The sequence below is a fragment of the Brassica oleracea genome, chromosome C5 (assembly GCF_000695525.1).
Source record: "Brassica oleracea var. oleracea cultivar TO1000 chromosome C5, BOL, whole genome shotgun sequence".
Classification (NCBI taxonomy): domain Eukaryota; kingdom Viridiplantae; phylum Streptophyta; class Magnoliopsida; order Brassicales; family Brassicaceae; genus Brassica; species Brassica oleracea.
Genome location: NC_027752.1, coordinates 18,788,768 through 18,814,090, shown reverse-complemented (window position 1 = coordinate 18,814,090; position 25,323 = coordinate 18,788,768). Strand labels below are relative to the sequence as shown.

At 37.3% G+C, this 25,323-nt stretch overlaps 5 protein-coding genes and 1 long non-coding RNA gene across 6 annotated transcripts; 4 read left to right on the top strand and 2 right to left on the bottom strand.

The window, feature by feature from the left end:
• Positions 1–2,298: 2,298 nt before the first annotated feature.
• On the bottom strand, positions 2,299–3,496 carry LOC106343801. Its single transcript, XM_013783114.1, has 2 exons — positions 3,215–3,496; positions 2,299–3,141 (listed from the first exon to the last, which is right to left on the bottom strand). The coding sequence occupies exons 1-2, from the start codon at positions 3,395–3,397 to the stop codon at positions 2,572–2,574; spliced, it is 753 nt and encodes a 250-aa protein (XP_013638568.1). The 5' UTR covers positions 3,398–3,496; the 3' UTR covers positions 2,299–2,571.
• A 2,219-nt stretch (positions 3,497–5,715) lies between these two features.
• On the top strand, positions 5,716–9,498 carry LOC106294940 (probable methyltransferase PMT24). The gene is made up of 8 exons (XM_013730660.1): positions 5,716–6,032; positions 6,484–7,358; positions 7,434–7,583; positions 7,658–8,039; positions 8,129–8,303; positions 8,379–8,648; positions 8,755–8,949; positions 9,049–9,498. The coding sequence occupies exons 2-8, from the start codon at positions 6,522–6,524 to the stop codon at positions 9,290–9,292; spliced, it is 2,253 nt and encodes a 750-aa protein (XP_013586114.1). The 5' UTR covers positions 5,716–6,032; positions 6,484–6,521; the 3' UTR covers positions 9,293–9,498.
• Positions 9,499–10,940: 1,442 nt separating this feature from the next.
• Positions 10,941–11,408, top strand: LOC106344700. Its single transcript, XM_013784019.1, has one exon. It carries the CDS (start codon positions 10,941–10,943, stop codon positions 11,406–11,408), a length of 468 nt encoding a protein of 155 aa, XP_013639473.1.
• Positions 11,409–15,005: 3,597 nt separating this feature from the next.
• Positions 15,006–17,370, top strand: LOC106295698 (auxin-responsive protein SAUR64-like). The gene has a single exon (XM_013731666.1). The coding sequence runs from the start codon at positions 15,130–15,132 to the stop codon at positions 15,562–15,564; it is 435 nt and encodes a 144-aa protein (XP_013587120.1). The 5' UTR covers positions 15,006–15,129; the 3' UTR covers positions 15,565–17,370.
• A 685-nt stretch (positions 17,371–18,055) lies between these two features.
• Positions 18,056–18,721, top strand: LOC106293490 (auxin-responsive protein SAUR67-like). Its single transcript, XM_013729168.1, has one exon. It carries the CDS (start codon positions 18,209–18,211, stop codon positions 18,623–18,625), a length of 417 nt encoding a protein of 138 aa, XP_013584622.1. The 5' UTR covers positions 18,056–18,208; the 3' UTR covers positions 18,626–18,721.
• A 1,103-nt stretch (positions 18,722–19,824) lies between these two features.
• On the bottom strand, positions 19,825–21,056 carry LOC106293524. Its single transcript, XR_001260516.1, has 2 exons — positions 20,871–21,056; positions 19,825–20,731 (listed from the first exon to the last, which is right to left on the bottom strand). It is a non-coding gene; the product is annotated as an uncharacterized LOC106293524 (long non-coding RNA).
• Between the last annotated feature and the right edge of the window lie 4,267 nt (positions 21,057–25,323).

Sequence of the window (25,323 nt, the reverse complement as noted above, 5' to 3'; positions counted from 1 at the left end):
GCTGATACACTCTCTGACGAACTCGACGACGTAAGTAAGAAAGTTGAGTTTGTAGAATAATAGAGATAGGAAGAAGAATGCGGAAAGATAGAAGATGGACACAAGAAATTGTTTACCCAGTGGTTCACCTAGAATGGTTTACGTCCACTGGGGCCTGACAAGAGGCAATCCACTATAATCTCAAGTACAAAGAATGTAGAACCTCTCTTTCTCTCACAACCAAAGCTCACAAACCAAGCTAGGTCTTTTCTTGGACAAAGGAGAAAGAGTACACACGAGCTCCTCTTATATAGTAGGAGTCTATTAGGTTAACCTAGTCGGATTAGGGCATTCGCCCCTTTCCATAAACCTATTAGGAAATATTCCAAAATACTTGCAACTTCCATAACTCCATGAAAGTAATATTTCCAGGATCCTGCCAACTTTCATATCTCCATAAAAGTGATATTTTCTTTTTCTAACATGATGTCCTTGTCTTGGTTTAAGTTACTCAATCTTGTTTGATTTCCATCACCAAATCCTGACGCAGTCCATGATGGATTTTCTGACGTAGATATTGATGACTCCCAACAGTCATCACAACCTTCTTTATATCATACAGAATGTGCCAATTTGGTTTACTTGATCGTGTCTTCTCACCACATTATTGATGGGACAATCTATTAGAGAGAAAGAAATAATGCTTTTACATTTGAAATAACCTGTCTAATCTAAAAATAACTGGAATGCAAAAAATGGTACACACTAGTTGTCTAAAATACAAACAGTTGTTCTTGTTGTTGTTGTAAAGACATGGTAAAGAACATCTAGCACTAGAGATTGACATTAACATAGGCCTTTCTTTATCTATATCCATTAGTAGTTTGATCAAATGGCAAGGTGATTGGTCTGCTTGTTGGGGAGGCCAAACTCTTCTAACAGAGTTGCTCAGTAACTAAACGGAAAAGAAAGCATGAACAAAACAACCCTTTTCTACAGCCGTTGAGCTGCTAGTAGATGGACTTAGGCATGGGTGTTCGTGCGGGTACCCATTCGGATTCGGATCGAATATTTCGGGTTTTTGGGTTCACCTTCCTAGATTCAATTCTAATATTTTATAAGGGAATCTTCATCCCTACTTTATTTTTTATTCTAAATGGAGTATGGAGTAAGAAATATTTCAACCCAACTTCATATCTAATGGAGTTTACTCCATAAAAAGAGTAATTTTTTTTGTTCATTACTCTATTGTGTAGTGAGATATGAAGTTGGGCTGGAACAATTTTACTCCATTTTTTCTTTTACTCCATTTTGAAGGAAAAAATGGAGTTTTACATTGGAGATGCTCTGAGTACGGGTCGGGTTCAAATAATAGCATTTCGGGTTTGGTTCTAATTTGTAATAAATACATCCTAAAATCCATAAAGTAACCATATATCGTTCGGAATGAGTTATATCGATTTGGTTCGGATATATCCGAACTAAAAGAAAATTTTAAAAGCAAAACATACAGAAAACATTTAAATTTAATAGAAATTAATCCAACACACATCAAAATGATAAAATAACAATAAACTGTTAAATCAAGCATAAAAACAAACAATGTTTGTAAATAATATGCATTACCTTATAAATTAGAGTAGACTTATTATTTAAACGAGCAAATTTATAAAATACTTATTTATAACTAATTAAGTTTTTAAGGTATTTAGTTAAATTTTAGTGTTTACTAACCATACATAACACTTCAGGTTCTCATATGTTTCTTACCACCATACAAGCTTTTTAGATCGGATAGCGGATAGGGTTTTTCGGTTCGGTTCGGATTTCGGGTTCCGGCATTTATGCCCAGGCCTAGATGGACTTGATCTTTGAAATGATAATCTTTTCCTGCTCAAGACTGCTCTCTGCTGCCATTTCCTGGCCATCTTCATGAGCTTCTTTGCGTTCATCATTACCTTTAGGCAAAAGTCTTTGTGTTGTGTAACTGCTTATGTTTCTACTCCATCTGATCAATGATTGTCCCAAGTTGGTAAAATAAATTACATCTGCAAAACAACTTGTGGACTATACAACTTTATGGTGAGAACTGAGAAGACACGATCTGATGATCATATGGGACTGTGGGTATGAAAGCTATATAAACATTTATATGACAACAAATTGTTACACTACATGGTACAAATAATCTTAGTCGTACAAATACCAAGAAGCTCTACAAACACTCAAGTTCTTACGTTTGATTCAGATAACTAATGCATATGCATCTTTATAGAGTAGATGTAAGAGAATAATTGAAAGGTGTACAAGAATCAGCGATGTCTCAAAGTACATGTGTTTTATTTATTCTCTGGAATACACTTGTGACCTTACAGAATCAGCGATGTCTCAAAGTCTTATCTAAGAAAATACAAGTAAACTGTTTCGGAGACATCGTTGTTCCCCAACTACAACCATTTCACCATTCATTCCAGACATTCATATAACAATAAATAAATAGTCACAAACCAACAGAGAAGCAGAAACATAAAATAAACACTTGAAACCAAATTAGATATACGTCCGAGGCTTTCCTCTGACTAACAAAGCACATTAGAACACGTCTGGATTGTACCTGCCAGCGATGGAACTATTGTTCTGCTGTGCTTGCTTCAGATGAAGCGTTAGAGCGTAATTGTTCACCTCGAGAGTCCTCAGCTGCTCCTGGTATTGAGTAACCATCTGCCTCAAACGCTGCAGCTCCTGGCTTTGATCTTCGGTTTCCCTCTGCCGCTTCTGTTGCGTCACCACGGCTCTTTTAAGCAAACCGTTCTCCTGGACGATAGCTTCCAACTGCTGCCTCAGCATCGAGTTCTCCTGTTGGAGACTGCTCTGCATGGCTGCGTCGGAACCAGCACGTGGGTAGATGGACTTCTCCAAAGCTTGTAATGCTCTTGAAGCACGGTCTTTAGCGTCTTTCATGTCAGAAGCATTCATCATCTCCCTGACAAATAACTCAACCCACTCGGTGCCATCCAAGTTCAAGACTTCCTCCTTCCCTGATCCTCCTTGAACTTTTGACTCTTCTGAATTTTTATCAGCAGATTCTAAACGAAGCTGATTCAAAGATCTAATCGCAGAATCAAGATCATCTCCACATTCCTCGATTGCCCGCTCAAGAATCTAATTAAAAAAAAAGGCAAGAAAAGTAAGAAGAATCCTATGCAAACCCGAGAAAGAAAGTTTGAAACTTTACTTGATTATCCATTTCGGGGAAAAGGGCGGCGAGGTGATGGAGAAGGAGGGAGGAGGAGGAAGGAAAACGAGGCGGAGAAGAGGAAGAAAAGCGGCGGAGTTTCTTGGAGACGGGAGGCGAAGAAGAAGCGGCGGACAAATCCTCGAACAGAGATCTCTTGCTGCCGCAAACAATCGCAGACATGTTATCTGCTTCCTTCCTTCAGATCTGATTTCTCCTTTCCTTTTTGTTTCTTTTTCCTTTCTCAGAATCTCTCTGATCTGACGATGATTCTCGGAAACCGAACAGAAAAGTCAAACCCACCCCTTGATATATAACCCAACAAGAATCGGATCGGATCTAAATGGATCCGACAACAACCCGGATAGATGTGTCAACTGGGCCGGAGGTCCATAGCCTAGCCCAGTGCAATTCACTTTCGGGGGACTATGGACACACCTAATTAATAAATGGGCCAAGACCAATTGATCTATGGTCCAACGAGCAAAGATCAAATGGACAATCATATACTTTCATGATTTTGATAAAAATAAGGTTTTACAATTTTACCGAGAAAACACTGTTTTATCGAAAAACGTAATTCAAAATTTTAGTAACTTCACTATTTTGACAAGAAAATTATTAATTTTGGCGGGAAAACGTGATTTCAAAATTTTGATGGGAAAACATAATTTTACGGTTTTGACGGGAAACCTTAATAACGAGTTTTGTTTTGGGAAAACATATTTTTTTAATTTTACAAGAATACATGATTTTATGGTTTTGGCGAAAAATAGATTTTCCGGTTTATGCGGAAAATATAATTTCTCGGTTTTGGCTCGGGCTGGGCAAAAAACCCGGATCCGAAGAACCGAACCGAATATGATCCGAAAAAGTAGTACCAAACCCGAACCGAAATTGATTAATTATCCGAACAGATTCAAAATTTTGGTATCTAAAGAACCGAAACCGAACCCGACCCGAACCGAAGTATATCGGGCATCCGAATGTAACCGAAATAGATTTATATACCTAAATATATTACTTATTTTTAGATTTAATATATATTAAAAACATCCAAAATATTTAAGATACTTTAAAGTTATCTCAAATACTTGAAAATATACATAAATAGTCAAAAGTAAATGTAAAAAATAGCTAAAATGTATTAGAAACACCAAAATGCTTGAAATATCTATTGATTTTCTATCCAAATATTTAAATCAAACCAATTTATATGTTAATTTTAGGTATTTTGACATATATTATACAAATTTATATGTAATATATTATTTTGATTTAGAATTTTGAGAAATTTTAAACATATAATGAATATTAAAATTTTTAAAATAATTTAAATGGGTTATCTGAACCCGATCCGAACCCGCAAAGATCCGAACCGAAATTTAGAAATACCCGAATGGGGCTGAAATCTTTAAACCCAAAAACCCGAAACCCGATTAGATCCGAACCGAACCCGAATGGATACCCGAACGCCCACCCCTAGTTTTGGCAGAAAAAGGTAATTTACGGTTTTGTTGCGGGAATTTTTTTAGTTTTACCAGAAAACATGATTTCACGGTTTTGGCAAAAATATAATTTCTCGGTTTTAGCGGAAAACGTGATTTCTCGGTTTCGGGGGAAAAACGTGATTTTTTTGTTTTGAGGGGAAAGCTTAATTTTCCAGTTTTGTTGCGGGAAAACATAATTTTACGGTTTTTGCAAGAAAACTTGATTTTTCGCTGAAATCGTGATTGGTTTTGGCGAAAAATGTGATTTTCCGGTATTGCGAAAAATATAATTTCACGGTTTTGGTGGGAAAATGTGATTTATAGGTTTTGGCGGGAAAACATAGTTTTTCGGTTTTGACGGGAAAACGTGATTTTTCGGTTTCAGCGAGAAAATGTGATTTTCGGTTTTGGTGGGAAAATGTGATTACTCGGCTTTGGGGGTAAAACATAGTTTCTCGGTTTTATCGGGAATACGTGATTTTTTGGTTTCGGTGGGAAAATGTGATTTCTCGGTTTTGGCGGAAAACATAGTTTCTCGGTTTTGGCGGAAAATATATTTTCTCGGTTTTGACGGGAATCATAGTTTCTCGTTTTTGACGGGAAAATGTGATTTTATGAGTTTTAGCGGAAAAATAAAATTTTACGGTTTTGGTAACCAAAATTTTATAATTTTGTTGAAAAATTAGTTTTGTAATTTTTGAGAGAAAGTATAATTTTAAAAGTTTAGATTTAAAATTAACAGTTATAAATATTATTGGATGTTTATGGACATACCCATTTAAATATGGTGTCTATTGGTCTTGGAGATTTGTTTAGACAAGAATACCGTTACTGCCCATAAGCCCAATTGGGCGGTGCACGGACCATTTGACAGTTCTGAACCCGGAGTCCGATCTAAAATTCTCAATATGGGCTAACACGAAACCTACCAAAATGGGCCTAATGGGCCGTACCACGAGCTTTAACTGTTTCCCTCATTCAAAACGGCGTGTGAACTAAAAATATCGTTCATACTTGATAGCTTAGCTGTCCGTGTCGGTGGATCTTCAAAAACGAAGTTTCTCAATCATTGTTTTTTCAAAGAAAACAGAGGAAAGTCAAAAAATAATAATTAAATCGTTGGTGGAGATCAGATCCCAATTCTGGTATATTAAGGCCGTAACACACCAGTATGATTTGTATAGAGAGTACTATGACTTGCTCCACTGAGAATATATATAAGAGCAAATCTAGCGGATCATTCACTCTCTAATCCGGATCTGGAGATTTCTCTTACTCTCTGCTCGTAAAGTTGGGAGAGATCTGAAGCTGCCAACACCCTTTCTCTGGTATTTACAGCAACTCCGTTTTCTTTATGTTCTTGCTTCTGTAAATGCTTCATCTTTGTTTTACTTTCTGTTTGCTCTTGGGTTAGTTGGATTTTTAGATCTTTAGTCATTTGTGTTCTGTGGTATCATATTGTCATGTGATTAAGCTCAGAACTCAGAATTGTTGAATAAAGTATTACGATTTTGGTTTTGGGATAATGTTTGATCTCTTCACTCAAGTTATACATCCGAGTGCTCTTGTTGATTTATAGATCTTTAGTCACATGTCATCCTTGCTCTGTGTTCTATAATATCATATTATTATCATAAGATAAAAGCTCAGAAATTGAAGCCTAAAGAAACGAGATCTAGTAGAGTCATTATTAGTCGTAGGAACCCCAACATCATTTTAGATCTTCCCTTGCTTCTTCTTCTTCTAATAAGTCAATTGTATTCTCTTTGTGTTTTGCAGGTGCGTGTGACTAGGGATCGTGCCGTGGGTCTAAGAACATGGCGATGGGGAAATATTCTCGTGTAGACGGGAAGAAATCATCAGGCTATGGCTTAACCATTACCATAGTTTTGATCGTTTCTCTCTCTATGGTTGGAGCTTGGATGTTCATGTCTTCCTGGTCTGCCCCTACCGAGTCCATTGACTTCTCTTCAAGCCAGACTACAAAAGATGTGGAAACTACCACCAAGACTGATTCCACTAACGAAGAAGCCTCCAAGAGTTTTCCGGATGAAAAGACCGAGGAAAAGGAAGTTGTGACCGAGAGCAACGAAGAGAAGCCTGAGCCTGAGAAAACGGAGCAGGCTGAGGAGAAAAAGGAATTTGAAGACAAAAACGGTGAAGGGGATAGAAAAGATGGGGAGGGTGAGAAAGAGACAGAATCAGAAAGCGATGAAACGAAGCAAAAGGACAAGACACAACTTGAAGAGAGCTCAGAAGAAAACAAATCCGAGGAGAATGCTGAAGAAAACACCGAGAAAAAGACTGAAGAAACTGAAGAGAACACTGAGAAGAGCAAGGATGTCTTCCCAGCTGGTGACCAGGCTGAAATCACAAAGGAGTCAAGCACAGGAAGTGGAGCTTGGTCCACCCAATTGGTTGAGTCGCAGAACGAGAAGAAAGCTCAAGTCTCCTCAATCAAATGGAAAGTCTGCAATGTGACAGCTGGACCAGACTACATCCCTTGCCTTGACAATTGGCAAGCTATCAGGAAGCTTGCCAGAAAGCATTATGAACATCGTGAGAGGCATTGTCCCGAGGAGTCTCCAAGCTGCCTTGTTCCTCTTCCCGAAGGTTATAAGAGATCCATCAAATGGCCTAAGAGCAGAGAAAAGGTAAAGCTTCTTGAGTACCTCCTTTATGTTTATTTGTCATTAATACTTGATGTTGTTGTGTGTTTTGCCACACAGATCTGGTACAACAATGTTCCTCACATGAAGCTTGCAGAAGTCAAAGGACATCAAAACTGGGTGAAGATGAGTGGTGAATACCTGACATTCCCTGGTGGTGGTACCCAGTTCAAGAACGGTGCTCTTCACTACATCGATTTCCTCCAAGAGGTACACTTTATTCCTTCAATGTCTACACAACTTTCTCATTGACTATTAACATTGATTTGTGTAATTGGTTGCAGTCATATCCTGATATTGCTTGGGGAAACAGAACCCGTGTTATATTGGATGTTGGGTGTGGTGTTGCTAGCTTCGGAGGGTATCTTTTTGACAGAGATGTGCTTGCTTTGTCGTTTGCTCCCAAAGATGAACACGAGGCGCAGGTGCAGTTTGCTTTGGAACGTGGTATCCCTGCAATGTCAAACGTTATGGGAACCAAGAGATTGCCTTTCCCAGGATCTGTTTTCGACCTTATCCACTGTGCTCGCTGTAGAGTCCCTTGGCATATTGAAGGTGGTAAACTACTTTTGGAATTGAACCGTGCATTGAGGCCAGGTGGGTTCTTTGTCTGGTCGGCGACTCCTGTTTACAGGAAGACCGAAGAAGACGTTGGCATATGGAAAGGTTTGGAAATTTTGTTTTTGGATATGAATATAAGCTGTAATGCAATTGGTTCTTAACTAACTTGTGAGATGATTTTCTCTGTTTTGTAGCAATGTCGAAACTCACAAAGGCAATGTGCTGGGAGCTAAAGACGATTAAGAAAGATGAACTGAATGAAGTGAGTGCTGCCGTTTACCAAAAGCCAATGACTAATGAATGCTACAACAAAAGATCTCAAGAAGAGCCACCTCTATGCAAAGACTCTGATGATCAAAATGCCGCTTGGTAGTTTATTCACAACTAACTAACTAGTCATGCAATGGAACTCTTTTGCTAAGTCATGTGTGTTGTTTGATGCAGGAATGTTCCACTTGAGGCATGTATGCACAAAGTGACGGAAGATTCGTCAAAACGTGGGGCAGTTTGGCCTGAAAGATGGCCACAGAGAGTAGAGACAGTTCCTCAGTGGTTGGATTCTAAGGAAGGTGTATATGGAAAACCTGCACAAGAGGATTTCACGGCAGACCATGAACGTTGGAAGACTATTGTTTCAAAGTCATACCTCAACGGTATGGGAATCGATTGGTCCAATGTGAGAAATGTGATGGACATGAGAGCTGTATATGGAGGGTAACTTTTGAAAAAATATCTTTCACCAGTACAAAATTGTCTCCATTTATTCGTTACTAAATGATATATTTATCTCTCTCTCTCTCTCTCTCTCTCTTGGTTTCAGTTTTGCTGCTGCTTTGAAGGATCTGAAGCTGTGGGTGATGAATGTAGTTCCTATCGACTCACCAGATACGCTTCCAATTATATATGAACGTGGTTTGTTTGGAATCTACCATGACTGGTGTGAATCATTCAGCACTTACCCTCGAACTTACGACCTCCTTCATGCTGATCATCTTTTCTCTTCACTCAAGAAGAGGTATGTATATATACAGTACACTCACATATCTCTGTGGCCTTTTTGATATTTATGATTGCAAAATCTGATGACTATATGGTATAAACAAAACCTTTTTAGGTGCAACTTGGCTTCGGTAATGGCTGAAGTGGACCGGATTCTTAGACCACAAGGAACATTCATAGTAAGAGATGACAGCGAAACGATAGGAGAAATTGAGAAGATGGTGAAATCTCTGAAATGGGATGTAAGAATGACACAATCCAAAGATGGAGAAGGAGTGCTCGCTGTTCAGAAGTCATGGTGGCGTCCTACAGAGGTCGAGACCATTACATCGGCAATAGCAAAGGCAGGAGAGATTTAAAATAGTTTTATGAGTAAGTTGTTTCTTTTATGATCACGTTGATTGTTTACTTGTATTATTAGTCCAATATTTGTATCTTTTTTTTTGCATTGCCGAAAATTTTATACAAAGACAATTGTCTCAATAGTGTAAGCTTTTATGAGTTTTTGAATTGGTCCTAAACACCCATGAAATCTTTATTATAAATACTGCAGCAAACTTATATATACTGTATATTTGAACTATAGATATGATGAGTCCATGTATTATGATGCATCACTTATTCCGGATTCTCAAAGCTTGACTTTAATCCCAACGGATGTGGACTTCCCTTTGGCCTTTATAACCGTTCATTCAAACAGAGAATCGAGCTAATACTTCATGATCTCTGCATAGGGAACCAGACCTATTAAACAAACTCACAGGCAAAGCTGACCCTATTAACTAGCATTTCAGTCCTTCTAGCAATTATTCTACTCCAGTACCTATTTGGGTTAGACTTTGTATCCAACCCAAATACTCAAATGGTTATACTTAGATTATGATAGAGATATGGTTCAAAGTTATTTCACTATTTTTATTTGAAGAATTGGTTTATTTTGTCGATTACTTTCATTTGGTTGCTATATTTTACCAAAAAATATACTCTTTGTTAAATGTCTAAGCTATTTCTTTGGAAAGCTCCTGCTAAGATGATTTTCATTTCTAATGCAAACTTAAAATATATAATTATAAATTTACATAAATAATATTTCTAAGTAGAAAGAGAAATTTGTGTGATAACTAGTAAAACGAGGGCAGTATATGGTAATTATGAAAAAATAATAATAAATCAAAATATATGGAATAAGATGAATGGAATTAGTTTAAAAATGGAATATTTTCATTTTATTTATTCATAATCAAAATTGTAGAGGAATGTTTAGAAATGTTTTTCTTCTATTTTTTTGGGAATGTTAATGTGGTTGAAGGAATGAGTATTTCATTCTATTTATGTCAAATGGGAAAAACAATTATGTAATTAATAGAATTAATAATTCCACATCATTATATTGAAAAAAATAAATAATTCAGTTCCAGCTTTGGTAAAAATTAAAAGATATATATAATAGAAATTATAATGTTGTATGAAGTATACTTGTTTGAAAAATACAAAATTGAAACAGGAAAATTTTTTCACAAGCGTAATCGAAACTTTTGAAATAAAGATAAACTAAAAATTACGAGAATAAAGATAAAAATATAAGAGTTGAATCCAAAAAAAATTGAACAAGCAAGATAAAAGTTTTTTTTTTAAAGCATACCAAAATATATTTGCTTAGACACTTGTGGGCCCAACGCAGGGGAGTGAGATAGATTCAAACACTATAAAACTCATGAACAAAGTAACTTGGTCCCTAAGACTCCACCATAATTGTAGCCTTCCGGTGTCTTTAGGGTTTTGTAACAAAACGATCATTCTTCTTCTCATTATCTCCATCTATTCCAATCGATCATTCTTCTTGAAGATTAACGAGCGATGGAGATTGCTTCGAGCAATTTCAGATATCAGTTCCCGGCAGATCAGAGATACAAAATTAAAGATGTTGGGTGCAAATCAACCATTTCCTCCTTCTTACACATAAACCCTAAGTTGAGACGAGATGGCTAAGAAAGGTGCGACGTTGTTATGGAGACTACGAAGAAACGCAAACATTCTGATGAAGAAAAACCACCAGAGAAGAGACAAAAGAAGACCGTGGAAGCTCCTCTGGAGTCTAAGTTTACAGAACCGGTGCAAGCTTTTACGACCCTTCATGTTACAAAGAGGAAGTCCAAGGTTATTACAACAAAACCAGGTGACAAGACTGAGACTCAAGACCACAGTTTGAAAGACTTGATAGCAAAGGCGCGAGAGAAAGTGCAAGAAAAGAGACAGATCGATCATAGGAACATTGACATTGCAAGCCAGTGGCTAGCCGCTCGATTTGCCATACATCAGATGGTAAAAACCGTTTATTTCGATGATCATCTTAAATATCACACTGAGTTAGAAAATCTTGGGAGTGATTTCATCCGCAATCAAGTCAGTTGCTTGTACAAGTTCAGTCTGTTGTCAAGAAGTGACTACTACATTGATGAATCTAACTCAGAGTAAAAGCTGAGAAGAAATGTGTAGTTGTGATTTGTCTTTTTGTTTTTATTTGTTGTGTAATATGTAGAACATGTCTGAAGTTTCTCATTTCAGATTATATATGACAAAGTTTCAGAGTAATTCTGTTTATAATATTTGCAAAAGTTATCAAGCTACTGTTATTGCTACAAATAGTAGCAACTCCATATACTTAATTAGTACAAGTAGTAGCTACTCCAAATACTTTGTATAAAGATGGAATAGTGCATGTCTTAGAATTTTAGATTTGCATCAACATTAAACAAAATTCACATCAAACCAAACCAAAATTATTTGGTCATGAATTTGTGAAACCAAACTATATGCGGATGCAAAAGGACTGCTCAGAAGTATTACAACTGACTATTAAAACTTTGAATAAGATTCAAGATTTCAATCAAAATATTTCACATTTCACTTGATGACCTATGAAAAGTTTGGATAGTCTTTGTGGTAGTTTACTACTATGGGGAGAGGATTGCAGATGCATCAGTAGCATCGGCTATCTGAGCAACTAGTTGACGAGCCTGAAGGCAAGCACCAATGTCAAAAGGATGCAACTCTGAACCAACATAGAGAAGATTCAGTCCTGGGAGAACCACTTCTCGGCTATCTACTTCTTCAGTATCAGCCTTTGTTGTAGTTGTAGGTGCATTCTCGTCTATGGTCCTAGTGGCAGCCTCATATACAGGGCTCAATGTATAGGATCTGCGATCACCCCAAAAACTGAGAAGATAAAAAAGGAAAGACCTAAACTGATCTAATCACCTAAGGATTCTACCATCGAAGCTCAGAAATTCAGTCCGGCAACGCTAGTGATTAGCTAGTTTCACCCGTTGAAATTTGCTCGTGGCACCTGAAATTGGTGACGAAGGATTTATGAGTGGGTTCCACCTTCCTCTTGCATAATTCATGAGCTTACTACGGAGAGGCTGCTTTTTTGCTTGTTGTTTCTGGTTAACATTGTGTTTTCTAACTTCAAGGGGATATCCAAGCTCGTCACCCAAATGAGGAATGTAACCATCAGAGTTCTTATGTGGTAATGGTATATCTAAAGTAAAGTAAGATTTCACCCCGTTTCCAAACCCGGTGCAGTGACTTTCAGGCACGCAAGAAGACAAAGGATCTACGAAGGTCCAAGGCCCGAGCTCGATAAAATGACCCATACTTATAGCTTTGGACCCTTGTGTGTTATATTTGTGATAAAAAAAAACTTTTTAGGCTTATTGTGAGGCCTCGACTCGGTTTCCCTTACCGCCGGTACGTCCTCATTTCACTTTCCTCGACCAAACATGATCCATTCCCGATTTTCCCTAACTTGAGATTTTTATCCAATTTTACTCTCAGAGGTTCAGTTCCGTTCCCAGTGTTCGCTAAGTCGTCTAACCAACATCCTAGCAACTCACTAAGTCTGACAGTATAATAAACATGTACCTTACTGCCTCAGTGCTTTGTTGTCTGCAAGTTCATCCGTACACTCCATCCTAGCTATCTCCATGCTTTCCCATCCGTCGTATCCAGCCAGCTCAATCAGAATACTAAACCGTATCACATTCTTCCTTAGTCACTCAACCAACCATCCCCACATGACCAAGTAGACATGAGAGACGGCTTGGTCTCCGACTAGCCATCCAGTACAGATAGTGTGCCAGCCTTGCTAGCGTCCCAGAACCAGTCGCTGATCATATCTTGATCAGACAGCACACACTCGGCTCTACAGCCCCAGATCCAATCAGTAACAACACGCATCCATCCAGTACAACTCTCGGTCCAGTCAACACTCAGTCCGCAATGAAAAGTTACCAGCCAATCCCTCAAAACTCGGCCTACACCATAGTCGGTACACAACGCTAAGACTCGATCCGAGTCTTAACCCCCAGTATCACGATCCACACCCATCCAGCCGATAATCGCCTCGCACTGAACATATATATTCCCACCTCGTCTCATACGCCATCAGCACAACCAACATAACTTGACCCCGTATGTAACCGATCCAGACTCCACCGAACCAGACCCTCTTGGACCTGCGATCCATCGGACAACACCCAGACTGCCATTCCAGTTGATCTCAGACTCATTCAGAACGATTTGCGACCGCACCACCATTGAACGTAAATGCCGATCTTCCAGTATTCGATGTGTTCCATCAGTATACGACTCTTGTCAGTACATACTAAGCCGATAACCCCTTTTATGTGGCTTGTGCACGGTCCCATGGACTGTAACCACCGTATATTGCAGTAAGCACATCGTGAACCATCATGTTCGATCACTCAGTACGCGGCTCACCTTTAATGACTCAGACTAAGCCGCACGCACTATCGCTCGACTCTCGGACAGTCGAATTATGACCCGATCGGCCCATCTCCGTGGACTCAGTCTCTCTCGATCAGATTCTCCTCTTTCTCTCACTGTTGTTCTCTCTATTTTTTTGTCGCTGTCTTTCTGTTCCAGTAATCGTGTCCCCCTTTCTGACCGCGGAAATCAGAATAAAAGGAGTTTGGGCAGTTACCCCTTGGCCTTAACCACCCCTAACCGCTTATCAACTTCTCCCGCGCTCAGTCAAGAATAACTGTCTGCAGCAGTTTCTTTCCCTCGGCCCAACTGCCAAGTGACAGTTTTAAGGCAATTCTGTAACCGTCCAGGTCGGTTAATTCATCCAGTAACCGCTCAGGTAACCGTCCTAATAACTGCTCCCGCCTATTTTCTTAGGCAATCAGTACATGTTTAGCTCAGTCCGTTCCCGCCAGAACGTATATTAATCAGTCCATAGACCGACTAACTACTCTCGAAAGACAAGTCCAATTACCTTGTCTGAATCCGACCAGCTTAGTTCGACAAAGCTCAATTGCTATGTCCCGACCTACAGTATTGTCTTAATCCGACCAATACTATTCAGACGATATGTTGCACATGCATTGTTCGTCTGATCAATCCAACTAATACTCGACCTTGGACTGATCCAGCTTAGACTGCAGGACGGGGATGCTACACTTATCCTAAAGTATTTCTCTATGAATATCTTTAAATGTGCAAGAACTGATAGAGACATTTCATAAGGATATTCATCTTTGATTCAAACAACACATGTATTTCTTTGCGTCTGTCTATTTCTCTGATCACAACTTTGTCCCTGATTTCACCAAAGATTTGTTGTCCCCTAATAATTACTTGACCTAATATTTTTGTGATCACGTTCTATTAGATCTACTAACCAACATGGGACCCCTTATGCTAATAAAAAACGGTGTAAAAAAGCATGAGTCTGGTAGTTTTTGGCTTCTCTTGTATATATACAAGTTCTCAACTTCTGTTGTAAGTATATATATATATATTGTATCTTGTTATATAAATACATAGCTTTCATTCCCGCATGATCATGTCTTCTCACCATAAGCTTTATAGTCCACAATTTGTTTTGCACATACAATTGATTATGCCAACTTGGGACCATCATAGATCAGATAGAGTAGAAACATAGGCATGTGCTGTGTCTGGTTAGGTTTCTGAGGAGCTTGTCATAAAGCCTGTCAAAACTAATAGTTTCTCCTCCTATAAAATGAAACAAGGCAATGGTATTTTCCATCATTCATTTCTGTCATAACTATCATTCACAGAATCACATAGAGCTCTACATCAGAACTTACAAATCTGTTCTCTTTCTTTCTCCTTCTTACTTTTTGGATTAAATATTTTTTAGAAAATGATAATGAACACAAAGAAGCTAATCAAGATGGTCAAGAAATGGCAACAAAGAGCAGCCCTCCACAGGAAAAGGATCTCATTTCAGAGGTCGAATTCTGGTGGTAGCAGCTCAACGTCATTAGATAAGGGTTGCTTTGTGGTTTATACGGCGGACAAAGCCCGCTTTACTTTTCCAATAAGTTACCTGAGCAACTCTGTTTTCCAAGTACTCTTGAAAATCTCTGAAGAAGAGTTCGGCCTCCCCACCGAAGGACCAATTACATTGCCATTCGATTCTGTTTTCTTGGAGTATCTTATCAAATTGGTCCAGCGACGAATGGATGAAGATACAGAAAAGGCTTTGTTAATGTCAATCTCTAGTGCTAGATGTTCTTGGCAATGCTCTTTGCAACTACAAGATCAAAGTAGTTGTCAACATTTGCTTGTATTTTAGAGTGTAGCAGTTTCTGTATTATATAGGCACAGAAATAAACATTATTATCTTCATCTCTTCTCATCAAAATCAACTTTTTTTTTTTTTTTGGTTGAAAGTTACTTCTTTTTTTTTTACATAATTATATATATAAAATCGACCTGAATAATCAGAAATTCAGATCCGGTTACAAACCTGCTTTGAACAAAACACCAAAGTCAAAATATTACAACCTAGCTTGGTCCGCCAATTAAACCCGGCACATTCCGCTAAACCATTTTTCAAAATTCTTTGGAATCGGTTTCTGTTCTCAACCATTGACGATGATCGCGTGACGGTGAGGTTCTCCTCGTTGCCTCGGATACCGGGACTCCCCATGTCGCCTTCGGAGTAGCTGGATTCCGATGAACTCCACGAAGCTTATAACCGTCACTGTCTTTGAAGCACAAGAGGAGCAATAAGGGATTGTTCCAAATACTTACCACGATGCCTTGCAAATGCCACCAAAGCCGGGAATGTATGAAACGCCACACAGCGCCTGAAACGCAGCCCTAAGAAGCAAGCACTCGCTACTGCCGCCATCGAACCAACTACCTAAAAAAACGGGCTGAGAAGGAAACAACATCAAACTGCAATCTTCAGAACCTGCAAAGAAGAAAAGAACCGCCTGCGAGGTAGACGACACGATCGCGTCCTTCCTCACACTGGGATGACGGAATCTGAAGCAAGGTCTCCACATCACCAGCCAGACCCAAACTGACCCAGCCTGGATTAACCGGCGAATCCTAACTCCCGTACAGAGAACCCGTACGGGTCTTCCATGCGCTTCTGGTGAATACCTCGATGGAGGAGAAACGAGGATAAACCAAAAACAGGACCTGAACAAATCCGACCATAGAAGGTCAAGACAAATCACAAATTGATGAAATGGAGACATAGGTGCAAAGGAAGAGCAGCTTCAAAGTGAGCGGAGCACAGCCATAGACGACAGGACACCGGAAATCACCCTCAGCTACGCACGATAACCCCATAGAAGTGTAGTCACCACACGGCCATGGTCGCGCCGGCGACGAACAACAACCGCCTCCCCTGAGCGAGAGACAAAACCCTTAACCGTTCGACAAGACCACAAGCCGACAGTGAAAGGTGACCTCCTCCCTCCTCTCCACAACGAAGAGCACTGTTCGAATCAACTGGGGGAGAGAGACCTCTGAACTTCCATACGCCTCCAGCTCGAGAACGCCGACGGGACCTACAAGTTAAAATCAAGATCCGCCTGAGCCAAGCCCTAAACGCCGACTTCGCCTTACCACAAACCCTCACCACCTCACAGGAACTCCAGATCGAAGTCAACCAACCACGGATCCAACCCCTCCGGAGAAGATTAGAGACCCCGCGGCAGAGCTCCTTCCAGAGCGCCTAGTATATCGACGGCTTGGAGAGAGAGGTGAAAACGGAGCAAAGCACAAAGAAGATGGTGAGAGAAGAGAGCCTCCGGCAGCCACGCGCCCGGCTGACAGCCGCCGGAGCAGATCGGAGAAGATGAAGATGGAGTCTTGCTGGAGTTAGAGAGAGGGAGGAGCTAACTTCCATCAAAATCAACTTCTATTGCAAAACAACTTTAATATCACGTGTGTTCATGCTTTGATATAAAGTTGTAAAGAAAATCTTCTAAGATACTTCACTAAGAAATACCTAACTATGAAAACTTTGGGTCTCAGAAATGGTGCAGCTGTTTATAGGAAAGATGCGTTCCTATGATATGAACTTAATCTGTACCCAAGAAATAAGAATTATTAAAAGAGTAGTTGAATTTTGGACGTTTAATCTGTGGACTTATCTACATGGTCATCATTTTCTTGTTTCTTTTTCACCGGTCATGTGCTGCGCACTAAAACATAGTTTAGTCCCTTTTCTATTTTTCGGATTTAGATTACTTTTTACTTAGCGCACATATAATCTATACAGAAGCATGAGTTTGGTCTTTATGGTTGCGCTAGCGGCTCTTGTCTCCAAGTAAGACATGTGGATGTGGTAACAAGAACATACAATTGTTTTTAGTATAGACTTTTGGTAAATATTTGGCTTTTTGGTAATGAGTAAAAAGCCAAATAAATTACCAAAAGTCAGGAGAATTTATTTGGCTTTTTACTCATTACCAAAATTCTGACAACACCATTGGTTTTGAAGCTTATCGGTTAAAAGCCAAATAAATTCTCCTGACTTTTAAGGAATTTAATATTAAATGACTAGAATTAACCATAACCACTGAAATTTTGCAGGTTTATGGTTTTAAATTCTCTGAGGACATCAACGGGCCTACAAGTTCTACATCTTTCATTCACTTGCACGTATATGCATCTAAAAATTTAATGACATGGTCATGTCTTTTCAGAAGATGTTTTAGTCCACAAGTTGATGATCATACAAGATTGATTACTAACTTGGGACCCTTTATGTTCACATACAACAGAGACAGAAACATGTGTTATGTTTGGTTTGGTATCTCTGAGTTTTTCTAAACTCTAGCTTCTCTTTATATATATATATACAACAATCCTATGGGATTACTCATCAATATACATTGCATTCAAAAAGAGCTATACAGCACAAGTTACAAATCTCTTGTGCTTTTTGATTAAAGCAAGTCATTTCCCTGAAAATAATGATCAACACAAAGAAGCTACTCAAGATGGCCAAGAAATGGCAACAAAGAGCAGCCCTCCACAGGAAAAGAATCTCATTCCAAAGATCAAGTACATCTACTAGCAGCTCAACCGCAGTAGAAAAGGGTTGCTTTGTTGTTTACACGGCGGATAAAGCACGCTTTGCTTTTCCGTTAAGTTACCTGAGCAACTCTATTTTCCAAGAGCTCTTTAAGATATCTGAAGAAGAGTTTGGCCTCCCATCAGGCGGACCAATCACCTTGCCTTTTGATTCGGTTTTCTTAGAGTATCTGATCAAATTGATCGAACTACGAATGGATGGAGATACAGAAAGAGCTCTGTTAATGTCAATCTCTAGTGCTAGATGTTCTTTACCATGCACTTTTGAACAACAAGAACAACTGTTTGTATTTTAGAGAGCTAGTGTGTAGCAATTTCTGCGTTTGTAAGAATTTAATTATCTTAGATTATCAAAGATTATTTCAGAAATATAAACCATTCTTTTTCCCTTTCTTTTAGACTTCTGTCTCATCAAAATAAACTTTCATTGTAAACAAAAAAAAATGAACTGGTAACAAGGTTAGAGTTTTCAATCAATCGTCCTTATGCATCTCTCAGAAGTTTTCAATAAATGTATCTCTTTCTCTGATCATTGGTAACCACATTTGTTGTACCCTAATAACTATTTGGCCTACTTTTTTTTTTGACTCACAATTGATTTAGCTGATAGATCTACAAACTAACCTCAACCAATTATGCAAGTAAAGAAGCATGAATTTGGTATTTTTTACTTCTCTTGTATATACAACTTCTCAAAGAAAAAAGTTGTGTATAATATAAGGGCAACAACCTCTTGCATTTTTCATTAGTCTTGTACCAAATTCTTGTCATATTTGTTTATGTAGCTTTCATACCAACACCACATGATCATGTCTTCTAACTATATGAGTTGAATCGTCCTAAGGTTGGTTGGCAGATATAATTCGTTACGGGCCTAAAACCTTGTGATCAGAAAGTGTATTCAACAGGATAATGCGTTATGTCTGGTATTGCTGCAGATGAAAGAAATAGATATTTTGACCCCAAAAAAAAAAGAAATAGATATTCAGGAATCTTTTCTTTAATTTTTTTTTTGCTATCCGTAAAGGGTTGTTTCGTGATGTACAAGAATAAAATTAGCTTTATTTTTCCGCAAGTAGCTTGGCCATTCGATGATGTAGTCTTGGCGTATCACATTAAATTGGTATATCAATATAAATGATGAAGATACCGGAAAGGAAGGCTTTGCTAACATCAATAAAGACTGATCGATGCTTGACTTTGTGTTGGAAGAACCAAAAACGAACATAATAGTATTGTCGTTGCTTGTCTTTGTATCGTCTTTGCCAGAGATCACCAGACTTATGTAGTCGAACAATATTATATATTAGAGCGTCTATAGTGGCTGAAGAACCGTTGCAAACAAGACAATTAATTAAGCTTGTGTGCCATCGCTTCTTTCAATATTGATCACAAGAGAACGAGAGATCATCACTAGACATCAACACAAGGTTTAACCATCCTAGAACGAATTCATATACAAAACAACTTCTGTCAAAGAAACAATCTCATAATATTAATAAAGAACCCAATTACCCTGCAAAAGAAAACTTAACAAAAGAAAGAAGTAAAAAAGGGAAAAAACAACAGGCGCTGTATTTATAAACAGATATCATTAGCAATTTCTCTAAGGAAAAACATTTGAAGAGTAGACTGCAACCTCAGCCGAAAGATGGTGATCTAGTGATTAATAATCATGGGATTATCATTAAATATGGACGATTTTATTCATCATTGGTTGCAGTAAACCAACAAAAAGAGGGTTTGAAAACTCAAAAACAAAAACAAGTTAGAAAAGAGGTCAGATGGTAGTGCATGTCTATGAATCTACACTGTAGTTCAGATTTGCAGACGTAATGGTTATAATAATCATCCTCATTCGTCCTCTTTCCACACAAAGACATAAAAAGAAGATAAAAACACGAATTGTATTATTGAAAAAAGGATCAGAAGACATGGCAAATCACTCATACTGCAGAAGCAGATCAGACTGGGTGTCACAAAACAATTATGCCTTTTCATCATATCCACAGTACTAAATCATTAAAACAAGACACTATTTAGACATCTTTGAAAATATTAGAAAATCAGACGAAAATAGTCAATCACCATGTTGCAACCATCGCAATGGATGCAAATAAGACTGGGGCGACAATTCCTTATCATCACTTTCTCCTACACGTACAAAGGGCATCTACAACACCATAACTTAGCTAATAAGATTCCTAGACATAATAATAATCCAAGCAGGATAAACAGAGATTGCTGCAATGAAATTAGCTTATTCAAGCCATCTTTAGTTTTCTTTTTTTGGTGTATGCAAGAGATTCTTGAGGTTTTCCTTTTATATAAAAGCAGACGACTGATGAGGCTTTAGGGTTTCTCTCTCCCGCTTCGCTTTTCGTGGGCCTAGGCCTTCTAATCTACCGTATTCATAAAAAGCCCATTATTCGAGAACATTAAGGATAGAAAGATGTACTAATTAATAAATCATAAGCTTATACGTTCGTGCTGTATCACTTGCTTTCGATTTAGCTCGGATAGAATCTATAAGCAACTTACCATAAACACGTCTAAATATATATTGTGGAAGGAGACTCTGAATCCATTGGGTGTTTGTGGCCGGCTTGTGTTCTTTTTACTCAAGTTAGGATACTTTGTATTTGTCATTCCATGTTCACTATCGATCTTTTATAGAAAAAGACAAACAATGTCTTCGTTTTTATTGACCTCGTTTTTCTGATACGGTTCTTGATTTCTTGCTTCTTCTTTGTCCACTTGTCCTAAGTTGTAGGTTGATATATATGTATATTAATAGTTTTTGGTACATGTGATGTATAATAGTTTGCGTAATCAATTTGAACCCTAAGAAAAAGGAGAAACATACATCGCACGAATTTTCTTCCATGACGCAAAGCAAACGAACGGAGGAGGTCTTTCACCTTTACACTCGACATCCTTACGACAGTGACTCCCTTTATACCACCAACCCTCTCTCTTTTTTTTATTTTTGCATCATCAAACCCAAAAATACATCATATCCTATTTTTGTTAATTTTTGAGTCCAGTTTGCTTTAATTTTATGTACTTATATCACTTATACCGAGATTATTTGTAGAGAAATATAAAAACTATTTCAAGCTTTATATGTGTTTATTTATGTCACAACAAGTTTTATATGTATTTTCACAAAAATTTGCTTTTCGCCACATGAAAATTGTAACATCTAATGGATTCATGATATGATTCATATATGCATTCAATAATATTCACAAACAAATAAATAAGTGGATCATATATAGTATGGATTCATTACTTCCTACCTACAGTTCACAACTTGTGCTGCTGTCAAAATCAAATTGAAAATCAGTTATATGTTCTCGTTAGAGAAGAACGTTTTAAGGTAACTCAAACACACTGTAACCTTTTGAAAACAATGTCACCTTATCTTTAAATGACCGATCAAGTTCGAGACAGTTGAGAACAACATGTACACATATAAGGATTGTGTTAAATCCATCAATTAGAATAACACTTCACACGACTAGCTCTTTCGATCTATATAATAACTCGTGACGTCATATAGTCAAGTGTACATTCTAAACTAATTTCCAAAGTTGATCTGAAGGAAAACTACAAATAAGCAAACCAAAACTAAGAATGTATAGAGTTAGACAGAGCTCGTTTTGGAGCTACATAAGTTGAACAAGTCTCTTTTCATAAGTTTTTTTTTTCAAAAGTACCTCCATTTGGAAATCGCAGATCTTTTATATTGTTTGAACAAGTCACTCTTTTCATAGCTTATGTTAATAAAATCACGGATCTAAATCACACCTGATATAAAAGACAATGCCTACTCGTACATCTTATTACCTTAACAATTGTCATAAATATGGCATTCAATAAAAGTCAAATCAGATACGTACCATTCTAGCAGATTGAAAACTGAATCGGACAGTAATGTCCATTGCAAACGTCATATATTAGAGACGATTTTTACTTCTTGCCTCTAACTATTAGATTTTAAGTTGATGATATAATAGTTTTCTTATCCCGCTATGTTCCTTTTCAAATATTTAGTTATATATCCGGTTTTATATAAATTTATTCACGCCAGAAAAAAATTATTTATATCACATAATTGTTTATGTTCCAGTTACATGATAATGAAGATATCTAAGCGACCAATTCAAAGTTAGAGTGAGAACTTTATTAAAAAGGGATTGAATGGATTCATAATATATGCAATTTTTGATAATATTGAATGAGTCAAGGAAAAAACTTTGTATATTCTACTATGTTCTGTACTTTTCAACACTGTTTTGGCTTTTTCAGTTTAAGATTTTCTGACCAAGTACTTCGTCGTTAGTCTCTCATCTTGGCTCCTTAAAAGAATAACTATGAATTTCTAAATATTTACCAATTTTTTTACTAATAAATATTTATCAATTGTTACTACAATATATATACTTTTACCACAAAATTATATACAAACTGGGGAAATGAAAAGGAATATCCATAGTGACATTCTGGCATATGCTTCAAGATAATCCTGATGTGGTTTCGCAATATCTTATTTTTAACATTACCCAAGCCGTAAAGCAATAAGACTAAATTGTGAATCGGATATATTTACTTAAAATATAAAAGTAAGCCTATGATGTTAACCCAAGTGAGTCTACTATGATGCTAACCCCTTTATTATTTTTATCTATTTATGTATTATATTATAGCTCTAGCGTGAAGAAATGAAACTACCAATAAATAAAATAAAATAAAATAAAATAAAATAACTAATGGGTCCAGTTATATGACGAGTGTGGTATATATTATACTGAGTTAATTTATATTTAATTATCCTAACGCGGTCCTACTCGTTTTTCTCTAAAATTATGTATTTAGATTCTTTGGTAACGGATATATTTATATTTTATTTCTGTTAACATGCTTAAATATATAAAATTCCATTTTCAATTCATGAACTAAACAATTCAATCAAGTGGTGATGGTTAAATAACTAAAGGGTTCTGATAGATTCAATAATTACGATTTTGTTACTAAAATAAAGAAAAAGTCTATATCTTTTATTAGACAGTAAGGAATCTTTTATTTAGTGAATTACATAAGTATGAAACCCTAATACAATATGGGATAAGAAATACAAAGACATAAGAGTATGAGCCTTCGAATATAGGCTTCCACCAGACATTGGTTTATAACACTCCTCCTTGGAAGACCATCTCCGAAGTGGTTTGTAATACGCTTTGGATGTTGCATTATTAAAACATTATCAGGAAAACCCAATGTGATAAAACCATGGTGAAGGAAAAATAGTACAACACGTATTACTCTCCATGTTGAGTACATCTCTGGATGTCAGTAACACCTTAGTAATTAAATCCACTAAATCCTCACTTGAGTGAACTTGGACGGACAAACAACCTATCTCACCAAAATAATTTACCCTTCTTCGGGTAGGTTAGTATCAAATGGACTCAAGTCTTTAGTTCTTTGTAGGTAACAAAAATATGTATAATCCCGTTCTAGTGCCTTTGGGTCGATCATGAGCTATATCTAGCTAATAGATTACGGCAAATTATTTATCTAGCCTTGTATGGCTCGCCAAATCCGTCAAAACTTTATGGCACTTAGATTAGGGCCGAAATTATCTTTTCTAAACTGAGGAACCTTATAATTATGGGACTTGTCAATTCGTAAGCTTAGTCCATATCAAACTTCTTGAGCACGTTATCTATGTATGTCATTTGATGCATACGGGTTTTCTTTTCAAGGTGCTCAATGTATAATCCAATATATAGTCTTGTTTTCCCAAAACCTTTCATGTTGAATTTGAATTCTTTCTTGGTGTATTCTATCTTTGGAAAATTTCTCCAGAGGTTCCTAGGATATTCAAGTCGTTCACATAAAGATATTCAATATTGTTCTCGAGAACTTGATGTGTTCGATAGTTCGATACCCTCTGGAACTTTCACGTAAATTTCGTTATCCAGTGGACCGTATAGATATGTATTTTATATGCCAGACTTATAAGGAATCAGAATGTCGTTGCATCCACCACATAGGAGCATGTCTCTTTTATAATTGATTTCAGGTCTTTGTGAGAACCTTATGCAATTTCGCCATTTTTATTATGTTTTCTTACCAAAGACTTACTTATGTCCAACTAGTTTGACTACATCTCTTCTCTTAAGAGATTCCATTCAAGGATATGTACAACCATATGTCGTCATATATGATGGATGATCAGTCCAACCGTGGGTGATCAAGCCCACAAAATTGCTTGCTTATTTTCGAAATATCATGGTGAATACTCATATAATCAATTCCCTTATTCAAAGGGGCATCATATCTTAAACCATTCAATATAATGTTGCATACTTAACCGGAATGGCATGACCGGTTTGTCAATCATTAATCTCCATATAATCTTTCTGTTGTGCAATTTCGTTTTCAGATTTGATTTTGGCCGAGTTCTATTTGGGCTATTGTTGTCGTGAATGCTTAACTTATATAGGGATTTTGGGATTCTCTGATTCTTCTCCTCGAGATAATAACACTTAATGTTCATTTATCTCATATTGAATCCCAAACTTAGGTAATTTAATATCAAATTTTGTTCCATTAGACAATAATTTTGAAAACATCATGCAATAAATAAATCAAACTGTGCAACAAATAGCCAGAAATAAATTAAGTCCGATTAGATTAATAGATATTTAAATTCGGCCAAGATAGATTATTCAAAAACTTTGGCCAAGGAATTTTTGGCCAAGGGGATTCGGCCAAGATGATTATACCAAAATGCTTTGGCCAAAAGATTCTATTAGTTTCACTAGATTTCATATTTGGCTAATAGAAATTTCAATTTGGCCAAGCTTTTGCCTTCGGTCAAGGTTTTTTAAAGGTTGGCCAAGAGAATTTAGACTTTGCATTTGATGAAGATTTAAGCTAGGCCAAGCTTCTACATTTGGCCAATGCTTTAAAGATCATGTGA

Excerpts from the sequence above, each read along its gene's own strand:
- LOC106343801 (XM_013783114.1), bottom strand. The coding sequence starts at position 3,397 with ATGTCTGCGATTGTTTGCGGCAGCAAGAGATCTCTGTTCGAGGATTTG. Across the intron at positions 3,142-3,214 it reads TCCCCGAAATGGATAATCAA|ATTCTTGAGCGGGCAATCGA; the intron begins GTAAAGTTTCAA and ends TTTTTTAATTAG.
- LOC106344700 (XM_013784019.1), top strand. The coding sequence starts at position 10,941 with ATGGAGACTACGAAGAAACGCAAACATTCTGATGAAGAAAAACCACCA.
- LOC106293490 (XM_013729168.1), top strand. The coding sequence starts at position 18,209 with ATGATCAACACAAAGAAGCTACTCAAGATGGCCAAGAAATGGCAACAA.
- LOC106294940 (XM_013730660.1), top strand. The coding sequence starts at position 6,522 with ATGGCGATGGGGAAATATTCTCGTGTAGACGGGAAGAAATCATCAGGC. Across the intron at positions 7,584-7,657 it reads ACATCGATTTCCTCCAAGAG|TCATATCCTGATATTGCTTG; the intron begins GTACACTTTATT and ends AATTGGTTGCAG. Across the intron at positions 8,649-8,754 it reads ATGAGAGCTGTATATGGAGG|TTTTGCTGCTGCTTTGAAGG; the intron begins GTAACTTTTGAA and ends TCTTGGTTTCAG.
- LOC106295698 (XM_013731666.1), top strand. The coding sequence starts at position 15,130 with ATGATAATGAACACAAAGAAGCTAATCAAGATGGTCAAGAAATGGCAA.